General features: G+C 46.3%; 2 protein-coding genes across 2 annotated transcripts; both read right to left on the bottom strand.

The window, feature by feature from the left end:
- Positions 1 to 223: 223 nt before the first annotated feature.
- On the bottom strand, positions 224 to 1,750 carry LOC103762061 (C-type natriuretic peptide 1). Its single transcript, XM_008928705.2, has 2 exons — positions 1,619 to 1,750; positions 224 to 529 (listed from the first exon to the last, which is right to left on the bottom strand). Exons 1-2 carry the CDS (start codon positions 1,709 to 1,711, stop codon positions 224 to 226), a joined length of 399 nt encoding a protein of 132 aa, XP_008926953.2. The 5' UTR covers positions 1,712 to 1,750.
- Positions 1,751 to 23,599: 21,849 nt separating this feature from the next.
- LOC103762060 (chymotrypsin-like elastase family member 2A) lies at positions 23,600 to 27,686 on the bottom strand. The gene is made up of 7 exons (XM_018079336.1): positions 27,589 to 27,686; positions 27,317 to 27,405; positions 26,786 to 26,883; positions 25,727 to 25,855; positions 24,807 to 24,943; positions 23,935 to 24,080; positions 23,600 to 23,800 (listed from the first exon to the last, which is right to left on the bottom strand). Exons 1-7 carry the CDS (start codon positions 27,629 to 27,631, stop codon positions 23,600 to 23,602), a joined length of 843 nt encoding a protein of 280 aa, XP_017934825.1. The 5' UTR covers positions 27,632 to 27,686.
- Positions 27,687 to 27,852: the final 166 nt, after the last annotated feature.

Raw genomic sequence — 27,852 nt, 5'->3', positions numbered from 1 at the left:
GAAGGGTGAAGGCAGACAAAGAGAGGTGTGGCAATCAGAGATTTTAAGTATATGTCTGATGGCAGTGAATTCTGAGGAGGGTAAAATAATGAAATGTGCTTGTGATGGGAGGGCAAAAGTTACTTTAAGGCACCATTTCCTTAAAGCTGAATTAACTCTGCTCTTCTGCAGGTTAAACACACACACAGACCTGCCTCTGGCTTTCTCTTACCACAGTGCAGATTCAGCACCCCAGGCCACTCAGGGCCCCAATTCTGTCCAGCCTGACACCAAAACAGCCCCTGGGGAGGCCCTTCTTGCTTCTGCCTCGGTATCTGCGGGACAGACTCAGGAGGTCGCTGAGGAATCTCTGGATTGCTCCGTCCCCCAGGGACACACCCTGGGGCTGCTCCATCGTGTCCTGGGGCCACGGGACTTCAGGATCTTCCTGGTCAAAGACACCTCCTGGGAGCAGCTCGTCTTGCTCATGGCCCCTCTCTTCTGAGACCAGGGGATGCTCCAGATCTTCATCCAACAGTTTGGAGAGACTCTGGAAAAAGGGAAGGGTAGAAGGTGGAGAGGGAGGAGAAGGAAGGGTTCTGGAAACTCTCATTGTTTTCATATAAACCACGTTCAGCACTAAGTTTGAGGACATTTATTTTTAACATTTATCAAAGGATGAAAGTACTGAAGTGGTTTCTGAAGCTGATGATGGTTATCTTGAGTTTCTTCTGGCTCACAAAGCTTCTCTGAGCTAACTCTGAATGCTCTCTCAAGGTGCTCTCAGGTTATATGCTCTTGGTGAATCCTAAAGTTCTGAGCTGGCAGACTGCCAGTTAACCCTTTCCTGGAGGTGGGGTATGGGATAAACTGTGAAAAAATGATGAAAGAGCCTTGGTCAAGTGAATAAGGAACAAGAAAAAAAATAGTTGATATGTTAGAATACTAAAAGAATCAATGCAATAACACTCTGGAATTGGTCCTGAAGGATTATATTAAATATTTCTTTACAGACTGGGAGGTCACTTCATACTTAGCAATACCAGATCCCTAGTCCAGTAGCTGAAATGTGTTTTCCTGCTGACTTGAAATTGCTACACACACAGATACACACAGGCACACATACACACTTCTCCTTTTTCTTATGTTCTACCTCTGAGACTCCCCAGCTGCACCACTGAGCTGAGGAGGAGATCCTGCAGTTACAACCCCATAATTCCTCTTTCAGCCAAAACCAGGGAATTCAGGGAGGAGCATGCAGGTGACTGCTCTAGGGCTTGAGATCACAGTCCTTCCAGGATGATTCCTTTTTGCTCCAAAAGTTCATTGTTTTACTCAGTCACAGGGTGACCCCACATCTCCAATCCCCAAACTCACCCCACAAGAAAAGAAAAAAAAGGCAAAACATTTTCCTTTCAACTGCCTCGTGTGATCAGAAACTTAAATCCAGCAATCAGTGACTTGAGTTTCCCCTGTTTCATAACTCTGTGCCTGCCCACCTCAGGGTTCCTGCTGGCAACTCTCTTGAGTTTCTCCTGCTGCTTTAGCTGGGGTTGGAAGAAACAGAGCTCATCTGAAGTGTCTAATTCCTGAAGAACCATCAGCTTCTCTCTGCTCTGTTGAGCAGCCAGTCACTTACCTGTAAGCTGGAAATGGACCTGGCCCCTGCTTGGTTTTGACTGACAATGAGCAGCAGAAGGAATCCAGGGCAAAAAAGGAGTTTCAGGTTCATGTTCCCGTTTTGGTGTCTCTGATTCCTCCTTCCCTCGAGTCTCTCCAGCTCAGTGTTGCTCTGTGTCTCCAGCTATCAGCATTTATATCTTCCTCCAATCCCTCCCAAGGCCACCTTTTGAGTTCCTGCTAGTGCAAGGATTGGTTTGAGGTTCTGACCTGTTTTCATCCTCCCAGGAGAAGGAGGAGGAGGAGGAGGAGGAGGAGAAGGGAGGGAGGAAATAATTCTCTTTTCTGATGGTAAATGAAAGGAGCATTTTACACTTGGGCAATGTAGCATCATTCTGTTGCTGTGCATCTGGAGGGCTCTGCAGGCTGCTGTCCTGTGCCACTTCTGTTTGTTAGTGTGCTCAGTGTTCCTCAGGCTCACTGCTAAATCTTTCCTTTTCATCCAGAGAAAAATAACTGTGAGAAATATAGAGTGAGACAGGAAGGGAATTGTGCCCACTACACCTTCACTGGGCTCCTGTGACACACCCAGCCAGAGGGATGGGGGTCTCAGAAAACATGCTGTGTAAGAACTCAGTGTTATTACATAATAATATGAGAGTATAATAAAACAACATAACATATAGTCTGATGCTATTGATTTATGAGCTGAAAAAGTGTGATTTGGAGAAGAAGGGAAATCAAAGTCTTTAAAACATAACAAGTTGCATTAGTTACTTGCCTGAGTGACATGAGTGTGGCTGAAACAAAGCTGACAAGCACAGAAAGCTTCTACAAGGTTTAAACTGAGAAAGAAATTCCTCTTTCCCTGGATCCAGCTTAAAACATTTCCTTTATGTGTTCTTTCTCAGTCTGTTAGACACAATTTGTGTTAAATCTGAAATCAGTCTGAAAGGAAGCAGAGGCTTGAAATTTGGCCCCACTGAGAAACTGAAACATTCCTGAGTGTGCAGTGACATATCTTGACCTTTTGTGGTATTTTTGCACACATGTGATGCTCAAAGTTAAAGGCCATTAAACTGGATCTGTATGGAGGAAATTGAAATTAAGGACAATCTGGCATTTTTCATCTGATATTTGAGTTACTGAAACCTTGGAAGCCAGTTCTTGGTACCAACTTGTTGGTCCTGAAGGCTTGGAGAAAATAATTCTGTGATGTGCCAGTTTCAATGTTTTTTTCATGTGCAGATCAGTTTGAAACATAGTTGTTAAGTGTCTCTTGAAATGGATATTGTAAAGAGATGGTTTATAAACATCCCTCTGTGACAGAGAGGGAGGTCTGATGTTATTATATTTTTGGCATTTTGTTGTTGTTGATGTTGATTAAAGCCACATATTACATGAGTCTTAGAAAATGAAATCATCATTCCAGAGGTTTGAGGTGTGTACCTTGCAGTGTGACAAGACAGTGAGAGAAGATCAGGGCAGTTTCAGGGTTGTCTCTCCTCCTCTGCAGAAGCACAGGGTTGTTTTGGTGGTTTGTTTGGCCTGTCACAAGTCTGCATAGATGTAGATAATAAATCTTGACCTCAAGATCTCTGAACTTGTCTGGGGTACTGCTGAATTCTGTGTGGTTGCTGCTGGACATACATACACCAGCACAGTCCTCACCTATGACTATGCTGGGAAAGTCAGAATAACTAAGGCTGGAAAGGACTTTCAGAGGTCTGTGGTGCAATCCTGTGCTAAAAGCAGAGCCAGCTTAGAAGGAGTTTCTCAGTGCCTTGTCAAGTTGAATTTTGAGAATCTTAAAGAAACAATGATTTCCTAATATTTACTTGGAATTTTCCCTGTTGCAATGGTGCCATTGCCTCCCCTCCTAATGCAGTGCAGCTGGATGTTGTCTGTGAGCACAACAAAAGGGTTTTCCATCTCCCAAACAATGACTCTCCATGGGAGTGCATTTCAGAGTGTGCTGCATAACCCAGACAAGGAGGGCAGCTTCAGTCCAGGTAGTCAACACCTGGGTTCAGATCAGATTTGGTGCCGTGGCAAGAAGGAGTTAGGAAGAGAAAACATCTCTGATTTACTCTCTGGGTCCTCTCAGGATTTCAAAACTTGCCATTAGGGTGGTGCAGTTAAGATGGAGACTTCAGCACAAACTTCAGTCTATAAAGAAGGCAGGAATGCCTGAGGACAGCAGAAAATTTTTGAGAGGCAGGAAACAAGTTTGTGCCCCTTCCTAAAGTGGTTTGGGTATTCCTTTTTATGGCAAATCCTCCATAAGGGGTGGAAGGAAGCAGGTTGGTTTGTGTTGCTCATCTCCAACAGTAAATTGTTTCCCAGCTTACTGACATATTTCTCCTGTACCAGCAGAGATCTGATTGAAAGAGTAGGGTCAGAACAAACTCTTCCTCTGGGGATGTATCTGCCTCACCTCCCCAGGCTGCTGTGAGGAAGGTGAGCTGTGGAGCTGATGTGCATGGCCTGCTTAGACAGGTACCATTAGAGCACTGCTGCAGCAACTCATCCTCCTCCTTCCCAGCTCAGGGACCCCTTCAGCCTCCCTCTCCTTCCCAGCTGCTCAGGCCAACATTCCCTGGCTCGCTGCAGCCAGCTGAAAGGGCAGGGACGTGTTTGTAGAGCTTCCCTCACAGTGGGATGGCCAAGTCCGTGATGGAAGCCGGCACCAGGGGCCCCTCATTAGCAGACATTAACATTTAACTGTGGTCTCCAAGCATTTGCCTCAATGTCCCCCTCCCTTGCCCCTCTCCCAAGTGGTCTGGAGCTGAGCTGGGCAAGGCTCAGGGCACAGCAGCATCCCAAGCCCAAGCTTGGTGGGAATTGCTGGGCTGCAGGAGCTCTGTTTTCTCAGAGAGGAGACCCTGCAGCAGGAGGGGGCACGGGGGGATCTCTACAGAGAAGAGACTGAGCACAGACACTGAGCTCACTAATTAGTGCCCACTGATCAATTTGATGGGCTGAAGAGGGGATGTTTTCCTCTGTAGCCCTGTGGGACAAGAAGGGGCCAAGACCACCCGGGGACAAGGAGGGCAGCAGGTTGGCATTTAGTAACGGGCTGTAGGTGGTTCTGGAGCATTGGGTTTTGATGGCATAATTTTAATATTAAGTTTGTTAGGCATATTTATCACATTCTTCTGGCAGTAATGAAGCCCAGCAGGAAAGCAGCAGTGAGGGAGGGGAGACCCAATAAAGCAGATCCTGGAACAAATGGGAAACAAGTTGAGTTCAGAGCAACGGCTCAAGAGTTCCAGTCAGTGCCTGGTGAGAGGCAGAGGCTTAAAGAAGTGCTCATGTTCCATAAATCCTCACCTGAAACTCTATTTTTGGCTAAGCTTCACCTCTATCAAGATGAACAGCATCTTGCTTCCCAGTTGTTTTGGAAAGGTGGGAATGTCTACACGGTCAAGTTGTGGGTATTCACAGAGCAGCTGAAAACATCAATTAGCTGTGCATGGTTTCAAACCATGTAGGTCTTTATGGTCCCGTGGCAGCCAGTCTGCTCCCCCATAACCTTTAAGTGGGGTCTCAGGAATTCTTAGGCTGATCCTGCCCTAAACTGTTCAGAATCTGAGTCTTTTATTCTCTGTGTTGTATGAGACACCTTTGGTGTTTGGACTGAGATCTGATTGATCTACATATTACTGCCTTACTACAGAAATGCTGGACTTCCAGAGGGAGCAAGTTGAAGGAACTGTTTGTGAAGCACACAACTAATTGGCAGCTGCAAGCAGAAAGGCTGCAGTGTCAGTCTGCAGATCACAACCTCTGACAGGGGATAGAAAGAGAACCGTTCGTGGCCAGCATGGACGTGACATATCCCCAGATGTTTTGAGCTGAGAGACGTTTCCCCGGCAAAACTAGAAGGTCACTGCTGTGAGATCCCACCTGGCCTTCCTCTTCGTTGTTGAGGTGTGTGGGGACCTCTCCTGGTGAGTGCAGAACGTGCCTCGAGTTCGGTCAGAGCAAATTCTGCTTCAAGGAGGGAAAACGAATCAGACACGGAGGTTTTGATAAAACGATCACTTCAGAATCAAGGACATGGTACAGGCAGTGTGAGAAGGGTCTGAGTGGCTCTTTTGCAGGGATTAGGCTCTAGTAGCCACAGGAGTGTGTGTGAGTGGTTATGTCTTGGGAAGGCACATGGTATGTGTGTGATAGATGAATGCTTGTGCTTCATATTCAAAAGTTTGAGTGTCACATGCTCTGGTGGGTGGCTAAGTTTAGTTCCAGCACTAGATGTGTTGATCTGGACTCTTACAGTGGACTTTGCAGAATTTTAATTTTCTGTAAGAAGGGATGGGAGCAGGGGGGTCATTTCTTAAGCATTTGGTCTGGGGTAACATCTGCCAGGTTTTCCTTTGTGACCCAGCCCACCCTGGCATAGCTGGGAGCAGTGTCACCAGGGCCCATTGATCAAGGCTTGCTGGCCAAGCAGCCAAATCAAGGGGCAAGAGGTCACACTCTCCCATTGTGCTATTTATTGCTGCATGCCACTGGTGAGTGTGCAGAGTGCAGGAGGAGAAGCCATTTCTAGAAATGGCCAGACAGCTACAGCAATGAAATGGCACCTGTCCGAGAAGTTGCAGTGGTTGTTTACTTCCCCTCTCCTAATGGACTGGTGATAAACCTAAAAATAGCCTGGCTAACTAAAAATGTGATCATTACATAAAGCCTGTCACCCACAAAAACACTCTGTAGGTTTTGTTCAGCCTGTTAGAGTGGTACTGGGCATAACCTCAATTTTGTGTTCCCAGAGCAGGATCCCAGTTGTCCATTGGTTTTGACACATCTCAGACATGTGGACTCTGACCAGAGAGTTGTGTATGTTGGTCTCTGTGTTTTGAGAACAGGGATGTAAACTATCCTGGTTTTTGTTTGGGATTCATGTGTGTATTGTTTTTCTTCCTGCCAACATTTACAGTCCTTTTCAGCTGTGCTTCTCACCAGTTCAGGCACAACTGCACACTTGCATTGTGATTAGAAGGCGAATCCTTCATGTCAGGTTGGTTGTGCCAGGGAGGCCATCCTGGAATTCCACAGTGGATGCACATCAGGCTGTGTGTGAACAGGAGAGCTCCTTCCTGCCTCAGGAGGCTGAGCTGCAGTGGTAGGAATGCAGCCTCATCCAGAGCTTAGCAAAGCCTCTCTTTCTCAGGAACTCAGTGTGGCTGTGGCGGCTCTTATCACCCACTGTTCTCCATCTGACAGCCCTTCTTTGTTTTCCCAGAAAATACTCACCGTGTCTGCCAAGCTTCTGGAAATAGCTGCCTCCTTTTGTGGTGGAGGGTGGCAGGGCCGTGGGCCAGAGGGACAGGATATTTTAGCTGTTGCTCCTCAGCACAGCGTGATGGGCGAGCAGCCTTTCTAACACCAACACTGCTAAAGCTGAGATAAGGTGCTCAGGCTACAGGACTGGAGCCTGTGTTCGTGCTTGAGATAAACTCCTCTGTCAGCGCCACATTCACACCTCCCCTGTCACATCAGGCACCCCACCGACCTGCCTTTCCCACCAGCCACTTGCTGCAAAGCCTCAGCACGGGGGTATCAGGCCCACAGAGTCCCCAGGGGCTGCTCCATGTGCCCTTGTGGTGACATTGAGGTGGGAATACTGTGAGGGGGAATAGATTTGTCACTAGGGAGTGTCACCCAGAGCTCTGGACTCAACCACTTCCCCTTGGGATGCACTGTCCAGCCTTTGCAGTCTGGACAAAAGAGGAATGGGTGAACTGGCTATATGGGATGGGGGATGTCCAGTGCCATGGCTGCTTCCCTGGGTGAGTGCAAACACCAAATACACCATCTGAAAGGACACAGGTTAGGGGCAGGCAGTTAAATCTGCCTGTGGATGCTGAGGAGAGCAATCATTACAGTTCCTCTGTCTGCAAAAGTTAGAGTCAAATGATTAGTGTCTATGGGCTGGCAGAGCCTTCTAGAATGGCAGGATTTCATTTCATTTACAGGGGGGAAAGACAGTTGTGTTAAGCAACTGAATGCCACTGGAGAGACAAAGCCCTTGGGGCTCTGCCAGTGGGCAAAAGAATCATTCCTGTAATCAAGATGGTTTAATGACTGCAGATCCAGAGTTTAAAGTGAGCTTCAGGATGAGAACAATGTGGGTTCAGAGGTTCCCTCTGAAAAGGAGGTGTGTGGTGTCTGCTTCAGCTCACAAAAGTGCTCCTTGTAAAGGCAAGTTGTGTCATTCCCACACTTGCAATGGGCTTGTATGGATGGGGAAACACACAGGAGTTTTCACCCAGGCCCTCTCTTCACTAAGTGACTGGAGAATTAAGGTTGCTACTCAGGTTAATAAGACTGTCAATCAGATTGAGAATCCAAGAAACTGGTCACTGTTGACCAGTTACACAGGTAACTGTGCACAGGTACAGCTGTACAGGTACAGCTTCAGTTCTCTCTCCCTCTCTCTGGGTGTTTCAGTCCAAACCCTGGAAGATTTCCAACCTATATTGGACTAAACTCTTTACTGTTATAGGTGTGCCTGCCTGATAGGCTGTAGGAAATACTGGACTCCCTTTCCTCCATGGCCTGTTAAAAGGGGGCCCTCGATGCCACCCTTAGCCAGGACTAACAGCCCAGGTGACACTGCTGTGCCTCACTGCAGTGAGCAGAACGCCCAAGAGTAAGTTTGATCCATGTCTATCTGAACTTCCTGATCTGGGAGTAATTTCTGCTGTGTATCCACTCACTGTCCCCCAAGACTGGGCTCTCTCTACTCTGCTTTGAAAGATGGATGGGAAAGCTAGGCAAGAATAAGCAATAATGGGCTGATAGGGCAAGAATACAGCCACACAGTCTGCTTTTTATAGAGAATAGTGCTTCAGTGCTTTCTGAAATGTGGGAGAACCCTCCAAAGGATCTTAATCTGAGCACTGAAAACCCCTCTTTGAATAAACCCACTTTTATGAACAGGTGTCTGTGCTGTAAACCCCTAACTGGGTTTTGCTAAAACCAGCACCTTAGAGTGGCTCCTCTTTGCACAACTGTCAGAGGCCACAGAACCTCAGAGGCAGAAAGTGCTTTCAGTGTCCCTTTCCTGCTGGAGATTCTTCACATAACTTCTGCCTTGTTTGACCAAGAGGATTTGTTTTACCATGTCACCTCCCTGAGGATAACAGCACATTTTTTGCGTAGTGTTGAAGTGTGAAGGCCATTGTGAGCCATGACATCATGTCTCAGGCCAGTGCAGAGCAGGAAATGAATGACCAAGAAGGCCTAAAATATTGGCCATGGGAAGAATGAATGGAGGAGAGAAGGGATATGATACAGCAACATTCTTTGGCCCAGATAGGTCAGGTGCACCTGACAAGTGTAATAGGACAAGGAGATCTTTCACACTTTAGCACATGATGATATTTTAGTGCAGAGAGGTGGTTTGGTAGAGGCAGAGGTGAATCAGGGTGCAAATCCTCTGGATGACATACTAATAAACCAGAGCTGCTCTCAGACAAGAGTAAGGAGTAAAGGGAATATGGGCCTGAACAGATAGACTGCTCCAAATCTGACCTTCCTTTAACTTTGGGAGGCCTAAAATGAATTCTGGGTCCCAGTCTCTAATCATAGCTAGGACAGTAATTTCCTCCAAACATACCAAAACTACCAGTGAGGAAAGACATGTTTATTAGTGGCTATGGCTGTTTTGGGGGGTGGAAGGGAAGGAAGGTGGTCATAGCAGAAAACCAGCAAACTGCATTTTCTAGAAAATTTAACCATGCCTTGCAAAAATAAATCATTATAAATTTGGGTTCATAAACTGAATAGCCTCAATTACTTTTTAACTGATGCAAACCAGAAGGGGATTAGTTAGTTTAAAGAATTTAAAAAAAAAAAAAGGGTCTTACTTAGTGCTTCACAAATCTGAGGGCTTTTTTTGTTCCAAGGTTCCACCAGCCATGGGACTGATCACTGAAGTCAGAGCCAAGATGAACCTTTGGACTGGGTCATGGAGGTCTCATTTTGCCCACAGGACAGAAAATCTCAGTTAAAGTTCAAACAGACCTGACACTCAGACAGATCTCACACTGCCTTGCTACTGGTTTGGGAAATGATCTGTTCTCTAAATTGCTAGAGCACATTTCTCTCTCTGTACATCTCTCTCCTTGTTTTCTTGTGTCAAGCATTGAGAGCAGGATGATTTAAATTAAGACTCAGTTAGTGCCTTTAGGTCTTTTATTCTGTAATTGTATAGGGGACAGGATTGGCCGGTGTAAGTGTATTTAAATATTGGATTGAGAAGTGGAAATGTGCATCATTTTGAGGATCTTACCTGCTGTCTAAGCAAGTGTTTGTCTCTGCATTTCTCCCCTGCACAGAATGTGTGTGATGCTCCCCTGTGGTCTGAACCAGGTTGTTGTCTGTGCAGCTCTGCAGCAAGAATGAATGAGAGCTTTTGCAGGTACTCAATAATTGCCTCAGGACCAGAAAGCTTCCACTGGAGGAGAAAGTCTGCATTTAAGACTTCTGTACCTCCCAACTGTAACACTGTGTGGCTTTCCTGGGCTATTTTTTGCACTACTGTACTTTAAACCTCAGAACAGATCTCTGAGAGCTTGACTTGGTGCCCCTTCTCTAGGCATCAAAGCAAGTCCCTTCCCTGAGGCAACCAAACGTCCTGTCCCTCCAGGCTGAGCTGTTGGGCCCCGTGCCCACCAATTTGTTCCCTGACGATCCCACCAGCCCAGGGCTGCGAAGCACAAGCGCTGATGGGCCAGGTGTGGAAGGCAGAAAGCTCGGAAGGCAGGAATTCCTGGAGCAGCCAGAGGAGGGGGGGAAGGTGGGGAACATGACAGGAAGAGGAGGGTGAAGAGCCCCTGACAAATAGTGCAAGAATCCCAGTTTTGCCCTGGCTCCAGATTCCCTTATCCGGGAGCGCCGGGCGGCGGGACCTGTCGACACGTCTGCCTCGCGCCTGCTCCTCTCCCAGCTGCCCACAGATACCGAGTGGCTTGAACAAGTTCCAGTGCCCCATCCCAGAGCTTCCCAGGGCCCTGCCATGCTGGGCAGCCGGGTGACATCACTGCCAACAGTGTAAACGCTTCCTGTGTCACATTCCCCACTGAAGAGCCTCTTGCCAAACGCTTGTCGTCCTGCACAGTCTTTTTAGGAACAAATGGTCTAATTTTAACCTGACTGCCACAAGCACCTTCCTGAAATAGGTTCTGACTCTCTCTCCCTGCCTTGTTCATGTTCTTGAGCGTTTAAAAACAAAGTCCCTCGTCCTCAGGGTGCACAGCAAAGGCCTGTGAGCCCCAGGAGGGAGCAGGAGCTGTGCCAGGAGCTGCTGTCACTGTCAGACCCACGCTGAGCTGGGCCAGGGCAGGAAGGTTCCAGAGGCAGACACTCAGGTGCTGCACATCACAAACTTGTATGGATCTGGTCCAATCTGCATGAGTTGTTCTGTACTTCAAGGACTTTGCAATAGAAAGAACTTGTTTTCTGGACTGGCTGTAGCCAAATATGACAATCAAAACTGCAATGAGTGGACTTGGTGTCCTCTGGTTTGCCCAGGACAATTGCTCTGATCACCATCCTTTCTTTTTTGGGTTCTAACTGGGTGAGCACTGGCCTAGGAGTTAAACTGGGTCTGATCCCACAGTGAAGTCAGTTCCTATCTGGCTGTGCTGTCCTTGAAGGGCATGTGCAGCACCAACCTGCTTTGAGAACAAGAGCACTTACAGAGGAAATAGGTATTACTGTGAGATGAGGACAAGGAACACAAACTCCACAAAATCACCAGGCTTTTTTTATGCTCCTGTCTTTTTCTGTTTCCATGAATGTGAATATGTGAGCCCTTGTACTGAGCTCAATGCAAGCCTGAACTGCTGTTTTTAATTAGCACAGTATAAAAAGCCACGTTTTTAAAGAACTCTCCAAACAGGAAAGGAAAAATTGTTTTCAAGCAGCTGCTGTCTTTATGTTTCTCTCTTGGCAGCGACACACACATCCCTTATGTTCCTTTAAACCAGCTAATTAAGCAGCTCCTTGTACCTGCAGGTCAGTTGATCAGCTAATACGCTCCCTGCAGTCTCCAATGCACCACATCTTAAAGGATAAACAGGAAAAGGCACAAAAAAGCCCTTGGGGATCTCACCAGATCCAGGCCTGACTTGTGCATGGAGCCTTTTCTGGGCAGAACTGCAAAGAGGCACATGAGGCAAAGAAGAGCAGCCCCAAGGCTGATAGCCCAGGGTGTGCCAGGGTCATGGTGAAGTGGCCCAGCCCCTGCAGGGGGGGAGGCTGTTGGCCAGGGCAGTGCCCAGCTTGCCACCATTCAGCTGAGCACTAAAAATACTGCTGGCTCACATAAGGTGAGTGCAAAGTGCCTGGTGTTACTGGACACTCCAAAGGCCAAACCCCTGGCTCCAGCTGGGCCTCGATGGATGAGAACAGAAGTAGCAGGAGGGCTTCATGTGCTGAGCATCCCAGCAGGAGCTGGGAGCACACCAGTTGGTGGTGGAAGGACAGAAGGGGCTTTGGGGACATGACTTCTCCATTCTGGGTGAACACTTGAATTACCCCAATTCCTGCATGGGCTGGATGAGCATCTGCTCTCTTCTCTAGCAGAATCATCCAAGATCTTCAAAATGTTTCTGGCCAGAACTTTGTCAAACTGATTTCAGTGAACTGGTATGGTTTCCAGCTTTCCCTCTCATTTTGTCACATCTTGAGTAACAAACATCTTAACACCCTGAGAAGCTGTGCAGAACCCACAGGTCAGATAACTCACTAGTTACCTGACTAGTCATGGAATAAGTTGAAGTGGTCATTGAACAAGATGTCAGACAAGACAAGTGCTTGGCCCTGAGTATTTATTGGCTTCCGTTTCTGCACCTGGGCCCTAAAGATCATCCCAACTATTCTGAAATATGTGAGAGTAGGGAACAGTCATTGCCAGAGTGTGTTTGGGAATAAGGACGAGCTACAAGCCGACAAATACTCCAGAACATGTGCTTACTAATCTGCCTCCCTGTTTCCCTGCTCTCTAGTTTGAAGGGTATGTCTTGTCTTCAAAGACTTGTTTTGCCCTTTTAGCTCCTCTTTCCTTCTCCATCTCGAGGGGCAAATGCTGTGGCAGCTCAGTGACATTCCCTTCTCCTCCTCTCCCTGTTCGTGTCCCTGTGCGAGTGCAGCCCGCCGTTATCCCAGCGGCCCAAGGGATGCTGGAAGGGTTGGGAATGCCGCAGTGATGGGCCTGCACCGACACCTGGCGCCCGGTCTGGGAAGTGCTGGATGTTCCCTTGGGAGGATCCAGCTGGGAACAGCCCGGGGGGACCAGAGTCTCTCTTGTTTCTCCGCCTGCTGAAAGGACCGGGACAGCTCTTTGTCCAGACTTTGCATCCCGCATCACTCAGCAATACGGCTGGTGAAGGGTGGCTAAAATGACCCACATGATCTTCATGGAAATGAGGTTTAATTGGAGTGACACTGGGGAAGGCTGTGGAGAAACCATATGTCAGACTCAGAGCTGGAAAGTGCTTTTATCCCTGCAGGACTTGTCTAATCAAAGGTACATCTCTGTGCCTTTGGCTGCACTGAAATCCACTGCCCCATCCAAACTCCAGACTTTTTTAGTCTGATCCAGAGCCAGGCTTTTGGCTTCATGGTGCCAAAGCCAGTCTCAGAGTCAGGCCAGCCAACCTGGTACAGCCCCAGCCCTCATCCAGACCAAGGCTTGCTGTATGTTAGGCACAGACAACCCCAAAATCTTTGGAAACCAAGCCACCATATCAAAGCATCCACCCCATGCACAGAAAGCAGCTCATCCCTTCCCCTTTCCCCTCTGGAGAGGGACTGCTCCGAGCTGGACCAAAGCATGTTTTGTTAATGAGCACTAATTGCCCTCTATCAAGCACACAGGGCCATTTTCTACTATTTTCTAAATTAGAAATCCACACTGAAGCCTCTGAAGAGATGAAGATCAGAACAGGCTCAATTTTCCATGCAAATAATTTGCCTCTGATCTTGACCCAGGATTTTCATAACAATTAGAGGCACGGGGGGCTGCTGTGGCTCTGAGCTGCTCTGTGGTCCCCAGCTGGCCCTGTCCCTCTCCCCGTGGGGTCCCTTTCATGCCTGGCTGTGGAGGGATATCTGCACCTGAGGCATTTTCCTGCTCTGAGTTGAAAGTCATGGCTCCTCAACTACATTTATTTCTGTCTCCCCCTTCCTGTTCGTTTTTTTTCCCCACATTTGATCCCACTTGCCTGCTGCTGACAGGAACCAGATGAGAAGATTCCAGCCTTTCATAGTCAATACTGGGCATCGACCAAGATTTATAAATGTGGGTTTGAACACATGGGATTGTGTGTTTGTTTAACTCTGTGTGGTGCAGCTTCCACACACCCCCAGCACTACCATCTTCAAACATTTTAACCCACCACCATCCCCCTGGATTCAAGGGACTGACTTTAAAAACAGGAGGATTTGGGGGTTTTTCTTGTTTGGTTGGTTTTGGGTTTTTTTAAGTGCTTGATTTGCTTTCCCCATGGCTTTCTGTGGTGCCTCTTGCTGTAACATGATTTACCTTTCTTTTCTTTGGTGTGAAAGCATTGGAGCAACTTCCCAGCTACATTAATGGAAAAATCTCAACCACGTGCTTGCAGATACCTTTTAACAGAAATGAAATTTTGTTCACACCCATGTAAATATTCTGTGGAGACAAGTTCTGAGATCTGGGGAGGTGGAAGGGATATTGTGCTCGAGCTGGGTAAAATACCATGTTGGGTTTTTTATTAAGTTGTAAGACTGGAGTTACCATTGTGGCCATTGATGCAAAATCCTGCATAAGTTGAAGCACTGAATTTGCTTGAAGTATTTCTTGCTTGAACTGGTGAATATTTTTAGGACAACACCTGATTTTGATTCATAAGACACTAGTGCTGGAGTTAGTTCTGTGTTTAGTTCTTTCTCATGTAGAAATAAGCATTTATATTTATTGTGAATATTTCAGCCTCCAGTTTTGATTTATTTATCTACAAGGCCAAATGGTTCTTTAGCTGGCCTTCAGAGATCCCAGCCCCTGAGAGCAGGTTGCCCTCCCTGCCTCAGGCTGAGCTTGGAGCCACACAGACACTCCTGCAGCCACTTTCTCTGAGCTGACTGAAAGGAGCAGCTCTTGGCTTTCATTCTGTGAGGAGACAGCTTAGGTGAGGTTCTTCAGCTGTGGTAAATTGAATGACAAAGAGATAAATGACCAGCTTCCTTTGAAGCTCATAAAGCTGCTTTATTTTAGAAAAAAAAATTAAAAACAAAGACCAATTGCAGCTTTTCAAGCTCAGCTTCCTCTTAAATACATACCTTTATTTGTGCTGCCTTTGCAAACAGTAAGCACTGCCTTGCTTCCTTTAGAAAGGCCTTTATCTGCTAAGTCTCTCCCTGATGCAGTAGGAATGTTCAGCTGGGAAAGGGGACAGGCCAAACCCTGTCTCCCACACTTGTGCTTCTGCTCCCATCAGAATGGTTCCCTCACTCTGGAACTGCTCAAAGGAGTGACTGTAAGGATGGGGTTAATGACATGTACAACCCTCTTACACATGACCTGAACTCTGTGCAGAGTTACTAATTGCCAACAGAAGGAAGTAATTCAGTTTGCTTTGATTTCTCTGAGTCGCAGAAGAGGAATTTACTGTCCTCTGCTCATCACTTCAGAGACTCTTTTCCTCCAACAAGGAAAGAAAATCAAATTGCAATTTGGTGGGAGAAATAGCTTGTCCTTGTATCTTCCATACAGTTGGACTGCACCTTTGCCTCACCAACAACCTCTTGGGGACTGACAAGGGAAAAATACACCTATGGAGAGGACATTCCTCTGTAGTGAAGAGCTGGAAAGACAAAGTGCTGCAGAGACTTAATAGAAGTAATTTAATGTTGTTCTCAATCTGTATCTCTGAAACAATAATCAAAAAGTTATTAGCTTCTCTTTCATCAGCTTTGCTACTCCATCTCTTGTTATCTACAGTTACATTTTGTAAGCAGCAGTTCCCTGGAGAGCTGGACAGACCCCAGCTTGGAATAAGAGGATCTGAGGGTCTGAAAGTGCCCTCACTGTGTCTGGACCTTGATGGTTGGATTCTGTCTCACCTACAAATATAAATCTAGAATAGCTTTGCTCAAGTGGAAGGGGTCACATTGATGTACATCCTGTACCTACCACTCGTGCTCCTGATGGAACCCCACCTACACTTCTGCAGCTTCTCCTTGTTTAGAGACACCTTCCTATGTGTCTATTGATGTTTTAATTCCTGTTTAACATAGTAGTTAAAAATGTCGGTTGTGGCTAGGAACAGAAGGAGAATGTTATTTAAAAGAGCTTTGTGTGCCTGGGGCAATCCAATCACTTCTTATCCCGTCACATCTCAGCTACAAAACCTGGAAGCAGCTCATTTTTCCGTGTTGCTTTAACACCACGTGCCCTGTGTTCTAAACTGGTATTTTTGTCACCTTCCCTCAAAGCAGGTGAGCCCAGAGAAGGAAGGTTCTCCTGGAGGCTCTGTTGGGAGCTGTGATGAAAGCCATTCCTCTGCTTCTGGCTCACTCCATGGGTGGCACTCTCAGGGCTCCAGGCTGGTCTGGAGCTCCTCTGTGAGCGAGTGTCTGGGCTCAGCTCATCCCAGGACAGGGCAGGGCTCTGTGCAGCCAGTCCTGCTCCCACACCAGGCTGTTGACAGCCAAAACCACATGTTAGAGCTGTATTTGCACACAGCAGAGCCCTCTGCCTGCAGGGCAAAGGAGCAATTCCCCATGTCCCAGCCCTTAGACCAATGCCTTGTTATCTAGGAAGTCTCACCCTGCCAAACGTTCACCTCCTTACTTGTTGGACAGATCCCTGGCTACTTTCCATCTTCTTTTTCTTGGAGATTGCTGGGTTCCAGTGACACACCAGGCTGTCGTTCTGGACACTGTAGTTCTTGTTACCAAGAAGCCAGTAGGTTTTCATTTTCCCTTTGCCCTGGGACAAGAAACAGAGAGAGCAGAAAACAGCTGTTTCCATGGGATACGAAGCAGAGCAGGGGCTACTCCCTGTACTGCACTTGTTATCTCTCCTTCTCTCACACTTGGCTGCTGCTTGGGGAAAGAACTGTAGTTTATACGCAGTTTGGGTGCTAATAATCCTTTCAATCCAGAGGAAGGCCTTGCTGGTCACTGGAGTCTTGCTGAAGGTTTAAAATCAGCTTTAAACCCCGTGTCTGTAGCTGAATCCTACCTGTCACTTTTGGCCACACTCACGTGGTTCCATGCAAGTGCAGACACAGCAGCTGGATTTCTAAGCACACAGTAACACCTCTTCATCCATTATGAGGAGCAATGTGTAACCCCTTCCAGCTGAATTAGCAAAATAACCTTGGGGACACGGTTAAAAATTGACTTTCGTTTCACAGAAAAGCAATGGCCAAATCCATCATCTCCTTCCTATCCCATTAAAGGCCTTTGCTGTTGCAAAGTCACAGAAAAGCTGTTACCTTGACTTCAATTTCTCCTCTCAGCTCTATTTCATAGGCATCATCCACGAGCAGGGCTTCATACGTAGCAGAGCTGATGTGGATCTTCTGTGCTAGGACCCAGAACAGAGCAGAAATGAATGATTCCCCTAATCCCACACACCAGCCCTCCTGCATTTATCAGCCCAGTGTTTCCACCTCCTCCTTTGGCATAAGGGATGTGACTCCACTTGGATCTACGAGGGTTTCTCTTGCTTGTTTGATAACTGCTGTGTGTACAGGGACAGTGGGGATGGTGGGTCATCCCCGTGCTTTAGGTTGGTGGTAATTACCTCTCTGGCCTGGGATGTGCCCAGAGAACACTCCTTCTCCTGCACAGGCCTTATTTCACAGCTGGCCACGCCAAATGTGAGGGGTTGTTTGGGGTTTTCCTTTCAGTGCAGTGTTTTAGAGATGAGGAGTGCAGGTGTGAGCCTGACTGTGGTGAGGGCTGGCTCCTGCCCCGGGCACTTACGCAGGCTGGTGGATTCCATGCGGGAGGCCGTGTTCACAGTGTCCCCAAACAGGCAGTAACGAGGCATTTTGTACCCCACAACTCCAGCCACGCAGGGCCCTGAGGAAACACAAGGCAGAGAGACCCCAGTGAGAAAAATGTGGGAAAAGTGCACAGGGGTGTCAAATGTAGAGACCTTTGCTGGTCACTCTGGATCCTCAGGGAGCCATGGGAATTGGGAATACCGGGGCAGTGCATCTGGGGCCTGGCTGCACAGTATTTACTTAAAGAGAGAAGTCAGGATTTGATTAGCTGTTACCTTGACTTCAATTTCTCCTCTCAGCTCTATTTCATAGGCATCATCCATGAGCAGGGCTTCATACGTAATTTGTGCTAATTGGTGCTGGTGTCAGGGAAGATGCACTTTCCCAATACCAAATCTTTTCCCAGCCCTTTCCACACAGGCAAAAGTAACTTCATTCCACTGTTCCTGCTGGAACCGGGTGAAATACTCGTCCTGAGGTCCTGGGGAGAGGCAGGGGCTCATCCAGAGGAACAGAATTCCTTTCTCCTCAGGCAATTAGACTGTGCTCTGCTCTCTTTTCCTCCTGCCTTCCCCTCCCCTGGTACCTGTGTGGATCCCAGCCCGCAGCTCCAGCCTGCCCATTGGCATGTGTGGGATCACCACCTGGTGCACGGCTGCCACCAGATCCAGGGACATCTTGGCAATCTCATCAGCATGTCTGGTGCCATTCCTCTCTGGCAGGCCACTCACCACCATGTAGGCATCCCCAATGGTTTCCACCTGAGGGGAAGGGGCACATGTCACCGAGGGGAGACACCGAACTTTCCTTCCAAAAGGAAATCAGAGTGAAATCTGTCTCAGCCGTGGCCCTGCAGGCCTTGGATTTCACGGATTCTGGCCTGGGGTATTTGATGTTCGCCAGGGAACAGAGTAAGGAAGGTTTCAGCAGCCTCCAGAGTCCTCGTCTGGGGGTTTGTGCTCACCTTGTACACGTCGTAAGACTCGATCCTGGTGTCAAAGCAGACGTACAGGTTGTTGAGCATCTCGACCACCTGCAGGGGGGTGCAGGAGGCAGCAATGCTGGTGAAGCCCACGATGTCCGAGAAAAAGATGGTCACCTGTCACAGGGAGAAGGAGAGTGTGAAGCCAAGGGCTCCAGGCAACAGTGGCAGAGCCTCTGGAGAGTTTGGGGATTTGCTGCACGTAGAGCCAGCCTTGCACAGCTCAGTACATAAAGTCCTAAATTAACACGCTCTGGCTCTGAATGTTCTCTATTACTTTGACACATAAAATTATTCTCATCACCTGAGTGATATTCTCTGAGTACCTTGTGCTAGATGGGAGACAAAGTCAAATGCTTTCAATCTTCTGAGCAGTGATCAAAAGACTTCTTATAGAAATAGGGTTTCATTTTTCTTTTAAAGTGACTTAAACTGTGATAGGGATCAAAATCAGGTACCCAAATAAACTGTGAAATAAAATCTCATCTGCTGTCTCTGCTCTTGTTGAATTAGGAAATATTAACATGGGGTTTTGTGTCTCTTACTGATGTTTGACGTTGTTCTGATCAAGTAATTTAGAGAGAAATTAACTTTTTAAGAAAAGTCAAATTTATAAAAGAAAGAACAAGAGAACCATAATAACTGAACTGAGGAAGAGAAATATGTATTATAGCTGTTGGCAAAGAATTAAGTGTTTGTTCTCTGTGTTGTCTGAACTGTGTCAATGTTTAAACTCAAATAATCCTTCCTAATACCAATTAATCCAGAAGACCCACCTTTTCACTCCCTGCCTTGGTTCAGCTACTTTTGATGTCATGACTATTGTGAATTATAATTAATTGTGCAATTACAGGTTGTTGTTTTGATAATGACACCTACAGATGAAATGCAAACATTTGTTATTGCTTTTCACAGCTGAAGGTAAGGGGGTGTCTGTGAAAAAAGAGTGAATAGAATTGCAGTTGCTGTAGCCTGAGGATTTGAGCTGTGGGCTGTACAGCACAGCTGCTGAACAACTCAGCATTGACAGCAGCAAATTTTTTTGTTATTTTTCCCATTTTACAAGAAGGAGACTCATTTCTTGCTCCCCTGTGCTGGCTGCCCCTCACGGGAGGGGTGTGAAACCCAAGGAAGACAGAACAGGATCTCTGACATCTAAAGCTACACTTGGGGAGGTTTCAGCACTTCTTTCTTCTCCCTCAGCCCAAGTGCTTCACAGGACATTGCACAGCTCTTTCCATTGTGAATATTTGGATTTCCATTCACACCCACAACCGTGGGTGCAAAAGCAGGTTCCTCAAACCAAGGTAGGTGCTATTTCAGGTGAGTACTTTTCTGCCCTTGGTGTCAGCATCCTTTCCATCTGCTAACCTGATCATAGTTTTCTGCCTCAACTTTTTGGCATTTTCTGAGCTGCTTGGCCACAGACTTTGGCAACATCTGGTGCAAGAGGTCCTCAGCCAGCTGCCTCTCCCTTTTCAAGTCCTCTGTCTTTTCCTTGAGGTTCCTGGCGTAGCTGTGGATCCAGTCTGTCATTTGCTTGAAGGACATGAGGACGATGGGGTAAACGAGGCAGGCTACCACTAACAGGCTGATCTTAAGGCTCATTGTGGACAGGATTTCCTTAGATTTCTTGCTGAGCTTTTCCTGTCCCTCCTGCAGCAGACAGCTCTGTGTAAAGTGCAATCCCCTTCCCAAGGCTTCCAGGGACACGAAGTCACCTGAGCCCAGGAACGGGGAGAAGAAAGAGATTCCTTCATAATGGGTGAAATGAAGTGAGAGATTGACATTATCCACCCAGCACCTGTGAGCAGTCTCTGAGGAGAAAATGGCATAGTTCAGAACAGCAAAAAGCTGAGGCAGTGCTGTTTGAAGGCTCGAGTGTTCTGGCACTGACTGAGCTCTGAGCACGGCTTCTCTTGTTTGGAGGATGAGTTTAAAAGCTGCTATGTCTGCCCAGTCAGGGTTGTGTCTCGTGGCTTTGAGATCTTCGTGGGGACTCCTGAAACGCTCCAGCAGTTCAGAGATTGCACTGGACAGAACCTGCCTGGCTTCAGCATCCCCTGAGACCTTTAACTTGTGTCTCAAGTCAGTGCTGTAAAATCTACAGATGGAGATTTTCTCCTCCTCGCAGTGGCAATTCTCACAGTGCAGTTCTGCTCCACTTGCTGCGCAGAGGGAGCTTAAATTCCCCAAGAGCTGAGCATGGAATGATCTATTCCTCCTGTCTGCTGCTGGGAACAGCCAGCTGTGCCTTTCTTCCTGCAGGAGAGAGATGAGCTGAGCAGCCCAAAGGTTTTCACAGGAGGTGAATTCCTGAAGGGCTCTCCCTGTGCTCCTCCACGTTTCCAGGCTGCTGCTCAAATCAAAAGAAATGGCTCCGAGGAGGCTGCAGAGGGAGACTGTGCACACTGCCAAAATCCTTTGAACTGTTTTTCTACCACCAGCACTGGAGGAGGGAAAATATCTAAAAAAAAAGAATTAAAAAAATGTTTAAAAAACAACAGTGGTGTTGTCTGACCCCTGGAGTGTTTCTTGCAGCTCCTGAAACCATAACTGGATCTAGCAGTGTTATTTAACAATTCCCATGCATGCTGAAACAAAGTACAAGGAGTGTGCTTTGGCTGAATCCTTTTTGAAAAGCATATTTTATTGTATTTTGTTCCACCTGACATTAATTTTCAAAGAAAAGGTGTAGCAAAGAGGCTGTTTCCTTGACACACTCTGAGCTGATCCTGCAAAATCACAGGAATGAAATTATATGTTATTTCTGTGAGTATGAAGGACAATAAATTAATTTGCTGTAGGTCTTATTCTTTTTGGTACTTCTTAAGGGAGGCCATGCAAAGACAGGCTACTTATTCTGGTGAAACTGGAACTGCTGAATTTTTTTAATCAAAATTCGAGAATTTGTTTTTAATAGGCCTTTCCAGATGATGAAAAATTTCTGTTGACATGTTCAAATGAGCTCAGTTGTTCTCAAGATATTATCTAAATATTTCAGAAGGGAAATTAATCAAATTTCAGTTTGGTTTCAGTTTTTACTGAAGCATCAGCACATCTAATTTTTACTGTTTGAGTTTCCTGATTACCTCTCTGTCTCTCTTTCAGCTGCACAGAATTGACATCCATGCTCCATACAGCAAAGCAACCTCTAATGATTTTAATTTTGAGGACTATTAGTCCATCATTTACAATCTTACACTGATGGTACTCATGAAAACAACTCAGGATGTTATGCTGGAGCTGGTGACACCTGAAAAACTGGGCAACTCTTATTTCCACTGATCAAGAACAAACCTCTTTGTAGTAAAGGTGATTGAAAAAACCCTCCTCGGATCTCCTGCTCTTTCAGACAGATGAAATCACATTTTTGATAAGGTAAACAAAACCCAATAAAGCCTACTATTTCTCAGCAGAGGCTGGTTTTAGGCAAAATAAGTTCCTGCTGGGCTCCCCACAGCAGAATGGTGGATAATGGTTGTAAATTAGGAAACAAATAATAACAGTGCAGTCCCCAAAGATGACATACAGACATGTTTTCTCTTATTAATTTAATAGAATATTTATGTGTTTTCAGTCCAAAGGTAATGACAGCAAAATATCTGACTGAATGGAACTGCAAGCCTGAAAAATGTATCTCTGAGCATTTCTGTTCTCACAACTATCTTCCAACCTTTTCCTTACTCTATTTACTCCTTACCTTTGGGTCACTTGCCCTCCATTTTTAATCATTTATTTAACTCTTATTTAGTCTCATTATTTGTTTTACTCTTAAATATTTGCCAGGGGAGAAGAAAAACACAATTCCACCATGATTCTGTACTGTCTACCTTTAATTACAATGAAAGAGCTATAATCAGGGGCTTTAATTTAGTACCAGGCTAAAAGTGATGATTCTGCTCGTGCTTTGCAAAAAATCCCCTGGGTGGGGGCTGACTGTGACTGTTCCCAGCTCTTCACTGGCACCTGAAAGACTTAAAAATGAGGGACAGGGCCATGCAGGAGGCAGATCTGTGCTCACAGCTGGATCCTGCCCTTCTCCTTCCTAGATCCCGAGATCCCAGCGTGTTCAAACACCTCCAAAAGCCTTTTGCAGTGCTCCCACACTCACCTGCACGGACCTGCTGGCCACTGTGCTCCTTTCCCTCTGGGCATTGTCACTCTGGCTCTGGAGGGTCCCTCTTGGAGCCTCGGGGGTCCCACAGCTTCCTGCTGCCTCCAGGCAGTGCCTCCCTTTCCCCTCCCTCTGACCCCCCCCAGGAGGTGTTTGCTGATGCTCTGACTCTTCCCACTGCCCACTCCCTGCAGGGACAGGCTGTGAAAAATCTCCATCATTATCCCCAAATACAAATATATTCAGGAAGGAGTGACAGGGACACATGTTTGGTTTTCATCTTGCAAAAAGTCCTGTTTATTGCGTTCCCGTTGGGTTTAGTGCTTGTGTTGTTAAAAGCGTCATTTCCCGGTTCTCTGTGATCAAAGGTGTCGTGGTTATGACTTTGTTCAAACTGTTTTCCTTCTTGGTGTCTCTCATTCTGTTCTCTTTGGATTAGTTGTTTTCTATAACCTGTAAAAAATGTAAAAAAGTGAAAAATCACATCACGAGACACAGGAATTTGTGAACAGGGTGTATTGCATCCGAGATGTGGGATTTAAATAACTGAAATAAGATTGTTGTTCTCAAATTTTATACTATATTTAAAAACATTTGATATCCCAGACTTAAACAGCACGTGCTGCCTTCTAGGATGCAATTGCAACAATCAGTGTATTGATGAATGCAAACTCATGTAATCACTTCTGAAATCTACAGTAAAATCTTTATGTCTACAAATAGAGCTCTAGGACACAGGAAAAATGCATTCCTGCTATCAAGACTTATTTAAAAGTGACAGTAATTTGGAGAACTGTTCAAGAAGAGAATACTTTTGACTGGCTAGGGCTGAACCAACAGTGCTCCCGCTCCCTGAGCAGGGGGCAGAAATCCCAGTCAGAGAGAACCTCAGCAAATCCAAGTGTCCCTGTTCTCCAGGAGCACCCAGAGCCTCACCTTCTCTATCCAGCTGACGAAGGCAGAGACCCTGGTGAAGACAGAGGGCTTGTGGTAGTAGTTGCAGCCCAGGGAAGAGCCAAAGCTGACGATGCCGTGCACCTCCCACCTGCCATCAGCCCCTTGGCAGTTCAGTGGACCACCAGAGTCCCCCTGGGAGGAAGGGGAACACAGTCAGTGGCAGCTGTAGTGTGAACAGCTCCCCTGTGGGTGTTTTTTTTAAGCTTTCCTTCCCATCAGGCCTGTTTGTGCCTGAACCCCCTGAGCGGGGCGTTCTCCGGACTCACGTTACAGCTGGAGATGATTCCATCCCCACCAGCACAGACCATGCTGGGTTTCACTATTGTTCCCCACCAGGAAGGCTTGGAACAGGTTTCATAATCCACCACCAGCAGAAGGCCTTGCTGCAGGTCGTCAGGAAGAGGCCCATTTGCTGGGAGGGAACACAAACAGAGGGGTCAAGGTATCACCTGGCACTGAAGGAAGAGCAAAACTGCACCGTTAAGTTTCCCCCAGGATCTGGGTACCATCCCTCCAGGCAAGACACTCCACAGGGGCTGTATTAAAGGAAAAACTGTATAATCCATTTCTTAGCTCCATTCTTTCATATAGGAAAAAAAGAAAGTCCTTAATTTACTCAGAATTTGCATTCCATTAAAAAGTGTCTCGTGGTTAGAGAAATAAAGGGCTGCTCTTTGTTCAGGAGTTTGCAATTTACTTATCCCTCTAGGAATTGCCTCCTGAGCTGAGCTGAAGTCTCTGAGGTTTTCTCCTGACAATTCTGCTGAAGTCCCTGAGATTTTCCTCACTTCTCATCTATTCCCTCACGTGTCTTTTCAGATACTCAGCAGGTGTGTTGGGATTAGCAAAAGCACCCGTCTGCACACTTAACATTTGTGTTAAAATAGCCTCTAAAAGCTCAGTAAAGGCCCCTGTGGTGCATCACCAGCCCTGTCACAAGCAAAATAAACTTGAAAGGCAGGGAAAAATCATACTGTGTGAGTGAAGTGGGGCCTAATGTGATAAACTACCTCACTACACTGAGTTCGGGGGAATCTTGAGCACCATGGACAGTCTTTGCCAATCTCAGAGGAGGAGGCACTTCTGAAAGTTGCTTTTCTTTTTTGTTCCACAGTTTTGGAGAAGTCTGGGTACTCACTCTGCAGTCTCCCCCAGCCTGTCACGTAGCAGGCAGTGTTGGAGGCCAGGATGCTCTGGGCAGGGGGCAGACAGCCCAGCTGGATCTGGGCACCCAAGGGGACGGGCTCGGAGAGCTTGATCAGAGCAATGTCATACCTGTGGTCACACAGTGGGAGAGTGGGGGAGAGAAAGGGAAGGGGTAAAAAGGTTTGCAAATGGGCCCAGACACAACAGCAGGAATATTTAGTAATTACACAGCACTTGGCCTGTTCCAAAGAGAAGAAAGGGAGCAAGGAGGCCAGTGAATGGGCAGTAAAGATTCCTGCACCTCTAAAGCAATGGGGAAATCCATGGACTGGAGGGATATTTCCTGCAGAACTGTCCACTTTCCTGCTGGGAAAAATTGTCTTTTTTTCACCAAAACCAAGCATGTGCTAGGACTCACCCCACAGACCTGGAACTGAGGGGATTTCTTTGCTAACATCTTATCCTGCAGCAGGTCATGGGGGTCCTTCATCAAGAATATTAATTATTAGATATTACATATATTAATGTCACTGATCAATAATACTATGTGTATGGTGTTTGTAGGAGGGCTCCAAAGAGTGTTGTATAAAACACTTGATTCTCTTTCACTATGTACAAATGATATCACTGCACAGAACAGCTTCCCACCCAAGCATGGAATGGAAAATGGCACCTGAAAACTCAACTAATCAATAAACAATATTGTTAATTGCTTTGTATTCTCTTGAGTGGGGAAAAGTATAAACTGGAGGCTCAGCTCTCATTTATGAGTAAATATTTAGCAGCACCACTGCAAGGTGTAACAGGAGGCTCTGAGTGTTTGTGCTGCCACAGCTCCGGGTGGGTGGGACTCAGGCAGTTTGATTTTTGCCCTGGGTCTAAAACCTGTCAAAGTACCTGCCACCAACTTACCCATTGGCAACGTTCTGTGGATCCCAGTTCTCGTTGACAATGATCTTCTCTGGAGAAACTGCAACTGACCCTTCTTCCTCAGCTGCCAGGTTGTACTTCCCAAGGAACACTCGATATGTCAGAGTAGAACTGGGCAAGGAAAGGATCAACACTCAGTGATGCAGCTGCTGCTCAGGCTGCTGCAGCTTTGCCACCTGAGAGACTCAAAAAAAGAATATCCTTGGCTGTAATCTCCCATGATGTGTCTGGAGCTGAGCCAGTGATTTGTTAATCACTGTTCTAGGTTCGATAATAATTTCATCTCTGAGCCATCCTGTCAGCTCCTGCTCAAGGCTTCATTAACAAACTGAAGGTGCCTCCAGTCTTTGCAGGATTCAGCTCATATTCTTCAATACAATAAACAGTTTTTTTGACAGCCATAAGCAGCTTCACTAACAAACAACTATGTGACAGATATAATATGTAGAATTTATAATAATAACATTCAGCCAATCCTTCATATTTCATACTAGGATATTTTCTACAACATAGTTTTCCAATAACCATATGCTACCAAAGCAAAATGGGGTTGTCTTTGTGGAAACAGTTTTGATGGTGGAAGGACAGAACTGTACCTGATCATTTTTTGTTATACTGCCCCATAACATGAAGAGTTTACTGAAAATGACTGATGAATTCAAAACATTTGTGATTATTTCTTCAGGGAGTAGACTGATTAGTTAATCCGTGAATGTCACTGACATGTTTATTACAGAAACAGGCAACACAGGCTGAATTTTAACAGCAACTTGAAAACAAAAGGACTTTTGTAATTATTTACAGCAAATGAAGAGTATATAATACAGGTAACTGAATCATAATATTATTATGAGGGGGTTTTGCCTTTCACTTCCATTTTAAGAAAATGAAAAGGTGTCATTCTTCTGACTTCTTAGTTATAATCAAAATATATGATCTGGAACTCAGAGCTCTTGACTGCGAAAGGGAGAGCTGGCACTGCTGTGGGTTTGCTTCAGCTCTGTCTGCTCACATGGGTGCAGATTTCCCTCCGTTTCTTACCTGATGCAGTGGGCAGCTGTCATCACCCAGTTGGTTGCAATGAGGGTTCCCCCACAGGTGTGACGCCAGTTGCCATTGGAATAGTATTGCAGGGAGGCCTGGGATCAAGGAACAGAGTGAGGCTCAGATTTTTGGTACTGATCTTTCATTGCTGTGCTTTGTTCCTGCACCCAGAACACAACTCGCTGCTGGAAAAGGGTGGAAGGCTTTGGAGCAACAAGTTTCCAACTCCTGGCCACAGAAGAGCTTTCCATCCTTCCCCATCATCCAAAAGCTTGAGGTTTTAAAGGTATCTCACTTAAATAGATCTACTTGACTTGACTAGAAAACCTGCATAGCCAGCAAGAGGTGGCACATTCAGAGCTTTCTTAAAGAGAGGAAGCTTTGGGGTCGATCAGAATGGAATATCAAAACCTAACTCACGACAGGCAAGATGCATCAAAGGAAATTAAAAGAAGTGGTTTTATTCAGCTGTGCTGTGTGAGGGTGGCACAGCCCCAACAGCTCCAGGGAAAGCACAGAACAACCAACCTGCCAGGGCCAGCTGTAGGGTCTTGCATTTTCCCCTCCAACAACTCTTGACACGATAGGCGGGTAGGCAGGAACCCCACAGCCAAGGGCTGGAAGACACACAAAATGGGATTTGTGTTTTAAAAGTAGTAAAAAATTTAAGATATGGAATAGCACAGCCCCTGGTTACTGCAATGAATTTTTGTTGCTCTACTTTCTCTAAGAAAGGAAAGGTGTTTCTAGATTTTAATTAACTTTTTCCTTTAAAACTGATGCAGGAATTGGACACGTACCTGCAGGTGCCAGAGTCAACACAGCAAAAAGCACTCCAAACATGGTGCTGGTTCCTGGGTGCTGCAGGCTCCCCTCCACAAGCCATTTTATGGTGTCCTTTATCTCTGGGACACATGACTTACAATGCAGAGCTATTCCAGTACCAATGGAAAACTTGCATAATTGTGGGATAATTTTTTATATACACAAGTTGCTAAAAAATCCCTGTCTAGGTGGACCTTGGAGCCAGGCTATATCAACAACTTTTAGTTGCTTATTAACTG

Source organism: Manacus vitellinus, unplaced genomic scaffold, assembly GCF_001715985.3.
Source record: "Manacus vitellinus isolate BGI_N305 unplaced genomic scaffold, ASM171598v3 scaffold_46_pilon, whole genome shotgun sequence".
Taxonomy (NCBI): domain Eukaryota; kingdom Metazoa; phylum Chordata; class Aves; order Passeriformes; family Pipridae; genus Manacus; species Manacus vitellinus.
Note: the sequence above shows the minus strand (reverse complement) of the source record. Positions and strands in the feature narration are given on the sequence as shown.